This window comes from Leiobunum rupestre, chromosome 7 (assembly GCF_980474605.1).
Source record: "Leiobunum rupestre chromosome 7, qqLeiRupe1.1.hap1, whole genome shotgun sequence".
NCBI classification, from domain to species: Eukaryota; Metazoa; Arthropoda; class Arachnida; order Opiliones; family Sclerosomatidae; genus Leiobunum; species Leiobunum rupestre.
The window spans coordinates 49962277-49972554 of record NC_143390.1 but is presented as its reverse complement, the minus strand read 5'-3'; the positions used below and the strand labels follow the sequence as shown (position 1 = coordinate 49972554).

The window sequence follows — 10278 nt, the reverse complement described above, 5'->3', positions numbered from 1 at the left end:
AATCCAGTCAGTATCCTAAGCTCCGAAAATGTCTGCTACGAACTCGGCGTTGGGCTCCAATTTTTTCCGTGTTTTATTCTTGCCCAAAGGCGAGTTCTCTTCTTTGGAAAGCGATTAAATATCATTCCTTGAGCTCCATAAATACTTTTACAACCAAAGATGCTGCACCAAACCATATTTCATACAAAATAGCTGGCGCGATTTCAAATATGGCGTCTAAAAGAAACAAGAATGTGTTTGGCGCATGCTCACGTCAATTCCCCTTTTCCGCCCCATTATCTGGCCAAAAAGGAGTATTAGTTACGCAAAGTTATAACAACTGGAAAAGAGCTATTGAAACATTTAATAATCATCAACACACGCAATATCATATAACGGCCGTTTTGACGTACGAAAAGCTTCGCGATATACGAGACGGACACTGTACTTCAATCGATCGACAAATTGATTTAAGCAGTGCATCTCAAGCAGCAACTAATAGAAAACGATTAGAACCGATAATTAAAACAGTAATTTTATGCGGTCGGCAAAATATTTCCCTAAGAGGTCATCGTGATTATGGTGAATTTTCAATTGAAAACGAACCAGTTGCCAATGAAGGTAATTTTCGAGCTTTGTTAAGAGCGAGAGTCGATGCGGGTGACGAAAACCTTATCGAACATTTAAAGCATTGTGGTAACATTCAAAACCAAATAATAAATGCGTGTAACGATATAATTTTGAACCGTTTGGTCATGAAAATTAATTCAGCGAAAGGTTTTACCATTCTTGCGGATGAAACTTGCGACATATCTACAACGGAACCATTTTCATTGTGTGTAAGATATATAGACGAAGAAAACGACATTAGAATTTGTGAACAATTTTTACAGTTCGTTCCTGTAACTAGTACTACAGGTAAAAACTTGTCTGATAAAATATTAGAAAGCTTTACCGATTATGGAATCGATTTGTCGTATCTACGTGGGCAAGGGTACGACGGAGCAGCGTCAATGAGTGGAAAGTTTAACGGTGCTCAGTCTCACATACCAGCGATTTATCCACAAGCGTTGTATGTTCACTGCGCGTCGCACAGTTTAAATTTGGCAATAGGAAATGCCGTTTCGGTGACCCAAATACGAAATTGCATCGGCATAATTGAAAAGGTGTACAATTTTTTTAATACCCCAAAAAGACAAGATGTATTGATTCAAAATATTGATAAATATACACCTGAAACTAAGAGGCAGAAACTACGTCGAGTGTGCCCGACTAGGTGGGTATAAGACACGAAGCAATTATTACTATGGTAGAGTTGTATGATGCTGTAATACATAGTCTTGAAGCAATAACGTCTACATGGGACGATAAAGACTCGACCTCTAACTCAAAACTTTTGATTAATTCTTCTTTGTGCGAATTTAGCTTTATGATATCTTTATATACCATACAAAAAGTATTTGCGTATACACTACCATTGTCTAAAATAATGCAAAAATCTGATAGTGACCTGTTAAATGCTCTAAGTTTTGTTGATGACGTTGTGGATCAAATAAGTATTCTTCGTGAATCACCGGAATCTTCGTTTAAAGAAATTTACGATGAAGCGTGTTTAAAAGCTAATAACTTCAATTTCGATATTAAAAGGCCAAGGACTACATCGAAACAAACATTGAGATCCAATGTTCCATCGGATTCCGTCGAAGAATATTTTAGGAGGACTACTTTTTTACCATTTTTGGAAAAATATTAAGTCAACTCCACGAACGTTTCACGCGACACCGGATCATTTAAAAAAAAAAACTTTTTCACTCTTCTCCCTAAAGGAAATATCTTAGCAGAAAGTGAAATAAATAAATTTCTTGAGCTTTGCGAATTTTACGAACGTGATTTGTCTACTACGAATTCAGCGGTTTTAAAAGCAGAAATTAAATTATGGCACAAAATTTTAGCAATCCCTGCAAAAATGCTATTGACGCGTTATCTAAATGCGATAAAATTATATATCCTAACATATATAGCTTACTTAAAATATTTGTAACACTTCCGGTAACATCTTGCGTTAGTGAAAGGTCATTTTCAACGTTACGTCGTTTAAAGACTTCTTTAAGATCAACCATGACTCAATCGCGATTAAATGGATTGGCTATGTTGTATATACATAGAGAGATTAAAGTCTCCACCAGCGAAGTTGTCCCAAGAACTTTGTAAAAAGAAACGAAAACTAGACTTTACCATCTAATACACTTTTATAAAGATTTTAGGCTTTGTCTTTCATTAAATTTCTTCAAATTATTTCAACTTAGTTTACTAGACCAATCAGGGCCCCCTCCATAAAAAATCCTGGGTGCGCCACTGGTTACACTGTTGTATCATGCGTTAATGATATGGGTGGCGGAAATATGGGCCTCTGGAGAGAATTAAGCGTATCAGTTAATAGAAGTTGGTTTAGTTACCCAGTTTTAGACAGAAAAATCTACATGTTTGCTGACGCTCCACACGCTTTGAAACTTACTCGTAACTGGTTTTTGGACGGAGGTTTCATACTAAATAGTGTAGAAATTTCCAAATCGCCAGTAGAACATCTACTAAATAGAGACAAGAATGAAGTCGAAATGTGCCCAAAATTGAGGAAAGACCATTTAGAATGTCAAGGTCCGCAACGACAAAATGTCAGAAAAACTGCCGAACTAATGTCACACTCTGTTTCAACAGCCCTTCGACATTTAAAGCCTGAAATTAGCAAGTATGAAACTGAAGAGGTCATTGATGCAACTGCGAACTTTATTTCCACCATAAACGACTGGTTTGATGTAATGAATTCATATACCAAGCATAATTCAAAACCAACAAAATGCGCGTACGGTGTTGAATTAAGAAAACAAAATTCTTCACTCGATAAAATGAAAGACACTATGGAGAAAATGCTGTGTGCCAAAAAAAAGAGCTCGCAACTATTCCAGAAAGGAATCATAATTTCAATCCAATCCCTGAAATCATTATTTTACGATCTGAAGAGTAATCACAACATTGAATATTTACTAACCCACCGCTTAAACCAAGACTGTTTGGATAATTTTTTCTCACAATTGCGTACCAGAGGGGTCTGGACGATCACCCACCCCACTGAATGCTATATATCGTATTCGTATGATAATTCTTGGAAAAAATCCAGGTTCAACAAATATATTGACTTCCAATACTATTGATGTTGGTGATGAAGAATATTTGGTAACGAGTGTTTTTAACTGTATCAATATGCCTGAAGTTCCTACTGAACCTTCAAATGATCGCCAGTTTCTGTTAGGTGAAAATAATAGTCCTCTAACACCTACAATAGGTAGTGAAAATATTTTTCATCCTGAACAACGTATTTTAGGATCAGCGTTGAATGTTTTAAATAGTCCCGTTAGCCCAAATAATCAACAATATACAGAAGGCTCATGGGTAGAGAATAACAATAGTGCCTGCGCTTTAGTGAAAGATAGCAATGAGAAAGATATTAAAGGGAATATAACCTGCAAAGCAATCTTTATGGAAGACCCCTTCAATTTTTTAAATTTCCCTGTACAGTGGCGCCAAATATTTTTTAAACCAAAGGCAAGAGCGGCCAGAGCTGCAAATGTTGGAGTTCCACACCAAATACCTGAGGTTATATTCCCTTTAATGAGTATGAGTTTGACACTTGTTACGAAGGAGCTTAAGAAGTTTTGGCTGGTTGGGTTGCCAAACGAAATTATGAACTTTACCCTGATTTAGACTTGGTTTTATACGATACTCCAAATATAAGTGAGCACGATTATTCCTTTCCTTCTTGGACAAAAAGGTTATCTTTAGGCGGATATATAACTCCATCGGTTTCATTTTTGAAAGATGTTAAATGTTTTGAAAATAATATCAAAGATTACCACCCCAAAAATAAATTAAGTAAGGAGAAGGGTATTGTTTCTAACTTATCTCGTGTAATAAAAGGAAAATGGCCGCAATATCCCTTAAATGTAATTTCATCATTTGTTAAAATACGGACTATAATCAGAATGGACTATTTAAACTTTGTTATGGTTGACGAGTCGAGAAAGAAGGGAAAAAATGGAAAAAGATACTTACTTAGCTTTTTACACAGCTATCACAGTTATAACAAGGCGTAAAAAGATAATTAAGTATCTTTTTCCGCCTTGTTATAACTGTGATAGCAACACTACCTAGTCATTGTCATTAAAATTTAAGAGTTCCTAAAGTAGTTTTAAAACTTAAGTATATTCTATTACTTAAGTTGAACAATATTTTAAATGTTTAATGTTATCTCATTTATAATAATTTCTCATTTTCGTTACTGTGTTTTGATATTTTATATTGCCATAAGAAACATTTATTTTTACTGAAAGAAAAGATTTCACAAATTTTAAACATTTGAAAATAAATCCGTTAATATAATTAAGAATTTATAATTATATGTTTTACTTCTTTAAAAAATTTATTATAATCTAACATACACCACTTGTCTACTAACCATGATATTAAATACTCCCGCCATAGCTTCGACCATATTCTATTGGATAATGGGTCTCTTGATGACGTCACTCGCGGAGCGAACAGCACCGCCGCTGGAAAATGTTTAAAAAAAATCCCAGTCGGGCAGCGTTGACTATAATCGATAAATAAGTGTTTGATCGGTTATGGTGTGACTGTTTCTTTCCTATCAGCGAGTGTTGAATGTGGGATTTAAAGAAACGGTTAATCAAATATATTCTGATTTCTTAAGTATTTCTTTTATGGTATGTTTTATTTTATTATAGCTCATAAAATATTGAATAATTAATAATTCCACGTACGAAAATTAATCGAATAATTATTTGCTAGAAAAGAAATAATGAATAATGAAGTAGAGGTGTAAAAATCTTGGCAAGAAAACTCTATTGATAGTGAGCCCGGACTAGCGACGCCCGAACGTAGAACGCTAACCGATGGGCCGTTAATCCTTTTAACAAATAAACTATACTAAGTTTTGTCCACTTTTGACCAGTGATACTGGATAAACTATAGGAGCTAGAGAAATATGGCAATGGACAATTTCACTCCTTTGATCAAGCTTAACAACATGTTTCAATTTGAAAAAAATCTGTCGAAAGCCAAGTACCATAGAAGAAGTGCGATGTCCTTAAATGAATTTTATGATATTTTGATGAATTTCGGTCAATTTGATCAAAAAATGTAAAAATTAATCAATTGTTATTTTCATACACACTGTTGTCAAAAACATTTTCGGTTGCCATGGCAAAACTAATGCCTATTGCAACTTTTCCCTTGGTGAAATTTCGTGTTACCATAAAGTCTACATACCCACCAGGTTTCAACAAAATTGGTGATTATCACCTGGGGTAGTCTCCTTGTCAGTTTACAACGGCTTTAAAAAACACTGTTAAAGAACGGACATATCGTTATTCGATCTCGTTGGCAATTTAATCAGTATATAATATTAAATTATCGGTAGAACAGAACCAACGAAGTAAGAAGTAAGGAAGAAAAGCAACTTGTTTGATGAGAAATTAGTTCAAATCGTCAATTTAGATGTAGTCTATATCGAAAGGCCATTATGGAGATATCTAGTTGTTTAACAGACTTTAACAGAAGGAGTCTCTTACTTTTATAAAGAATTTTATCAACAATTCAGCAAATAATTATAGGTACTAATCTATTAGGTGTCAGTTTCTGTTACTTAATATTTTTAAAGTTCGTAACAAACAATCAAAACAAAACCTAAATTAATTGGGGCAATCGATTGAAAAGTAAGTTTATATTTGTGCTGTTGTTACATGATTATCGTTTATTATAAAAGTTATGATAGTAGAACTATTCAATGTGCCTAACATATTAGTAATTAAAAAAAACTAAGTCTTTCACGTTAGTTTTGGTAAAATACAACAAACGGTAAAAGTTAGGAACAGTGTCAGTAATAGTCCTATTTATAAAAAAAGTTACAATTTTTAAAAACAGGACTATTATTGACACAGTTCCTAACTTTAAATAAAAGTGTTTTAGTAGAAAATGTCTTAACGTAAAGCGAATGGCGATTATTATCGGAAAAGGAAAACAGATGCCAATGTAGAGGCTTCTAAATGCAGTAAATTCATCGTGTTTAAATCATTTATATTTCAATATAATTGAAGTAGTGTGTAAAGAATACTTGTTCCTAATTTACTTTAATTGGGGGCGCCATATACACATTTTCAACCGGGCGCCACAAACCCTCGGTACGCCACTGAGCGTGCCCCCTTAGGAATTTTTCGGGCCCCCTCAACTGAAAAATCCTGGCTACGGGCCTGCCGTGCGAACATGATATAAGACTAAAAAGGAAAGAAAATGGGGGTTATCCAACCTAGTCACGTGGTATTTGTGATGGTAGCGACATCTTACGGGCCATGGCTATCGCAGTACATTGCTTAGCATTAAACCCAGGAGAGTCACATCTCGCATCTATTAGTACTACAAATGGTACTTTAAAGGGAATATAACCTCAGGTATTTGGTGTGGAACACCAACATTTGCAGCTCTGGCCGCTCTTGCCTTTGGTTTAAAAAATATTTGGCGCCACTGTACAGGGAAATTTAAAAAATTGAAGGGGTCTTCCATAAAGATTGCTTTGCAGGTTATATTCCCTTTAATTCTTGAAAGCAGCGAAACCTTGAAGTTAACAAATTAAAAAAAATAAGTTCTACTATTACTCAATGTTACCTGAAACTACGACCCTAGAAGTACGATGGCCTACTAGCCTTTGATAGTACTTCCACGTAAGGTCTAACATCTTCAAACATACCGGTTCGGAATACCAGTACTTTATTATAGCAGAATAACAATTTTCTTTTTGATACTTATATAATGTAGTGCGACTGATTCCTTGCACCTTTAACAACTTGAATAAATATTCCACCTGAAAAAAGTTACAGGTGATATGGTAACCGTACCAAAATTATACATTGCATTTAGAACACTGACCTTAGAAAATGAACAACCAGTAAAAATAACTGTTGATGAAAACCGTAAATTGAAATCTGGTTCGGCAGCTGCCCATTTACCTTTGCGAGGCTTCCTATTTTTGCATTCCCAAGATATTGTCAGAATGGCTCCATTAAAACAACTCTTGAATACCACATTTTTGGTGCATCCTTCTGTTTGACAAACTGGGCCGGCAAAACTTTTAACCAGTGCAATTAGGTGGCTTATATCCACAAAACCGAACTTCGAAGCGCAAATATCAACACTACTATTATCCCAGTCTGACACATCAGGTAGATTTGGAAAATCACTACTACCATGGCTAGCTCTGAAATTATTTGCAATTAAAAACAAAAAAATTAAAACAAATGAATAATGTATAAAATGAAATATAAAATATACAGGATTTAAAGCTGTAGTTCAGCAACGAGCTATCTTAATCGGGGCATTCTTCGTTTTCACAAAAATCCAGGCTAAAATGTAAGCCATTAACTAATTAATTTTGTAACATATTGGGTTGTTATAAATATGCCATCCTTATATTTTCCGGCTATTTATGCCCAGTTTTATTTCTCAATGTTACTAAAGGAGGAGCATCCTGGTTCTGGAGAAAAATCCAACCTATATCCAAGAGTAAAATTTGTTAAACATATTTAATTGATTACTGACAATAATTATTGCAACTATACCATTCTGGCGGATTCACCTCTGGTGTTTTTACTATAAGAGTACTTCCTTGATGAAACCTATTAGCATATGTAACATAATCACTCATAAGTATGCCATAAAAGCATTTTCGTTAATGAAACCTTGTTCACGGGATATTACGTAAATTACGTCACTTACAACTCCGTGACGAAATACGCGTCCTCAACTTTAATGATGGGAAACGGAAGTTAGTGAGAATTCCTCGCGCGTTTCTGGCTTTGCCCTTGTCAAGTTTAGCTCGTGCCTCGCGATCACATGATTTCATTTCCATGGTAACCTTTTCAATAGCGCAAGGATTATACGCATTTTTGCATTTTTGGGTCCGCTCAATGTATGTTCCGCGTGCAACAAGGTCTCATTGAATTTTTCAATGGAAATATTATTCAGAGGCATACTTATGAGTAATTATGTTACATATGCTATTAGTAATAAAAGTTAATAACATAGCTATTTAGTTATTTCCTGAGCCGATATTGGTGAAGCTTGCCTTGAAAAAACGGGAGAACATTCGATTACATTGGAATTGATAAGCAAGCTATATATTAATACTATTATAAACTGCATTTGTTTTGACCTAGGCTTAGCCAAGGTCAAAATCTGGGCATTAATTTATCTTCATCGTGCTATAAGAGAGGTAGTTCTACAAAAATTATATTATTAATTATTATGTAATAATAGAAAAGTAAAATAATCGACTGACTTACTTTTAATTAATATTTGGTAATCAGTTACGACGTGTCGTGAAGCTCTCTAACCCGAACATTGCCCTAGGTTAAAAGAAAATCCCTAACTCCCCCAGTCACGGCCAACGCGAGAGATGCGCGAGAAATCAAAGTTGGCCGTGCCCCAGTAAATGACGTTTTCGTGACGTGGCGGGACCCATGTCTAACAAGTTGGGCAAGCATAAAAAATTTATAGAAAGAACTATTCGTAGTAGACAAATCACGTTCGTAAAATTCGCAAAGCTCAAGAAATTTATTTTTTTCACTTTCTGCTAAGATATTTCCTTTAGGGAGAAGAGTGAAAAAGTTTTTTTTTAAATGATCCGGTGTCGCGTGAAACGTTCGTGGAGTTGACTTAATATTTGGTCCAAAAATGGTAAAAAAGTAGTCCTCCTAAAATATTCTTCGACGGAATCCGATGGAACATTGGATCTCAATGTTTGTTTCGATGTAGTCCTTGGCCTTTTAATATCGAAATTGAAGTTATTAGCTTTTAAACACGCTTCATCGTAAATTTCTTTAAACGAAGATTCCGGTGATTCACGAAGAATACTTATTTGATCCACAACGTCATCAACAAAACTTAGAGCATTTAACAGGTCACTATCAGATTTTTGCATTATTTTAGACAATGGTAGTGTATACGCAAATACTTTTTGTATGGTATATAAAGATATCATAAAGCTAAATTCGCACAAAGAATTAATCAAAAGTTTTGAGTTAGAGGTCGAGTCTTTATCGTCCCATGTAGACGTTATTGCTTCAAGACTATGTATTACAGCATCATACAACTCTACCATAGTAATAATTGCTTCGTGTCTTATACCCACCTAGTCGGGCACACTCGACGTAGTTTCTGCCTCTTAGTTTCAGGTGTATATTTATCAATATTTTGAATCAATACATCTTGTCTTTTTGGGGTATTAAAAAAATTGTACACCTTTTCAATTATGCCGATGCAATTTCGTATTTGGGTCACCGAAACGGCATTTCCTATTGCCAAATTTAAACTGTGCGACGCGCAGTGAACATACAACGCTTGTGGATAAATCGCTGATATGTGAGACTGAGCACCGTTAAACTTTCCACTCATTGACGCTGCTCCGTCGTACCCTTGCCCACGTAGATACGACAAATCGATTCCATAATCGGTAAAGCTTTCTAATATTTTATCAGACAAGTTTTTACCTGTAGTACTAGTTAGAGGAACGAACTGTAAAAATTGTTCACAAATTCTAATGTCGTTTTCTTCGTCTATATATCTTACACACAATGAAAATGGTTCCGTTGTAGATATGTCGCAAGTTTCATCCGCAAGAATGGTAAAACCTTTCGCTGAATTAATTTTCATGACCAAACGGTTCAAAATTATATCGTTACACGCATTTATTATTTGGTTTTGAATGTTACCACAATGCTTTAAATGTTCGATAAGGTTTTCGTCACCCGCATCGACTTTCGCTCTTAACAAAGCTCGAAAATTACCTTCATTGGCAACTGGTTCGTTTTCAATTGAAAATTCACCATAATCACGATGACCTCTTAGGGAAATATTTTGCCGACCGCATAAAATTACTGTTTTAATTATCGGTTCTAATCGTTTTATATTAGTTGCTGCTTGAGATGCACTGCTTAAATCAATTTGTCGATCGATTGAAGTACAGTGTCCGTCTCGTATATCGCGAAGCTTTTCGTACGTCAAAACGGCCGTTATATGATATTGCGTGTGTTGATGATTATTAAATGTTTCAATAGCTCTTTTCCAGTTGTTATAACTTTGCGTAACTAATACTCCTTTTTGGCCAGATAATGGGGCGGAAAAGGGGAAGGGACGTGAGCATGCGCCAAACACATTCTTGTTTCTTTTAGACGCCAT

General features: G+C 35.1%; 3 protein-coding genes across 3 annotated transcripts; 1 reads left to right on the top strand and 2 right to left on the bottom strand.

The window, feature by feature from the left end:
• The first annotated feature begins 209 nt into the window (after positions 1–209).
• LOC149936658 (zinc finger MYM-type protein 1-like) lies at positions 210–1265 on the top strand. The gene has a single exon (XM_090153719.1). It carries the CDS (start codon positions 210–212, stop codon positions 1263–1265), a length of 1056 nt encoding a protein of 351 aa, XP_090009845.1.
• A 7451-nt stretch (positions 1266–8716) lies between these two features.
• On the bottom strand, positions 8717–9202 carry LOC149936657 (52 kDa repressor of the inhibitor of the protein kinase-like). Its single transcript, XM_090153718.1, has one exon. It carries the CDS (start codon positions 9200–9202, stop codon positions 8717–8719), a length of 486 nt encoding a protein of 161 aa, XP_090009844.1.
• Positions 9203–9222: 20 nt separating this feature from the next.
• LOC149936656 (zinc finger MYM-type protein 1-like) lies at positions 9223–10278 on the bottom strand. The gene has a single exon (XM_090153717.1). It carries the CDS (start codon positions 10276–10278, stop codon positions 9223–9225), a length of 1056 nt encoding a protein of 351 aa, XP_090009843.1.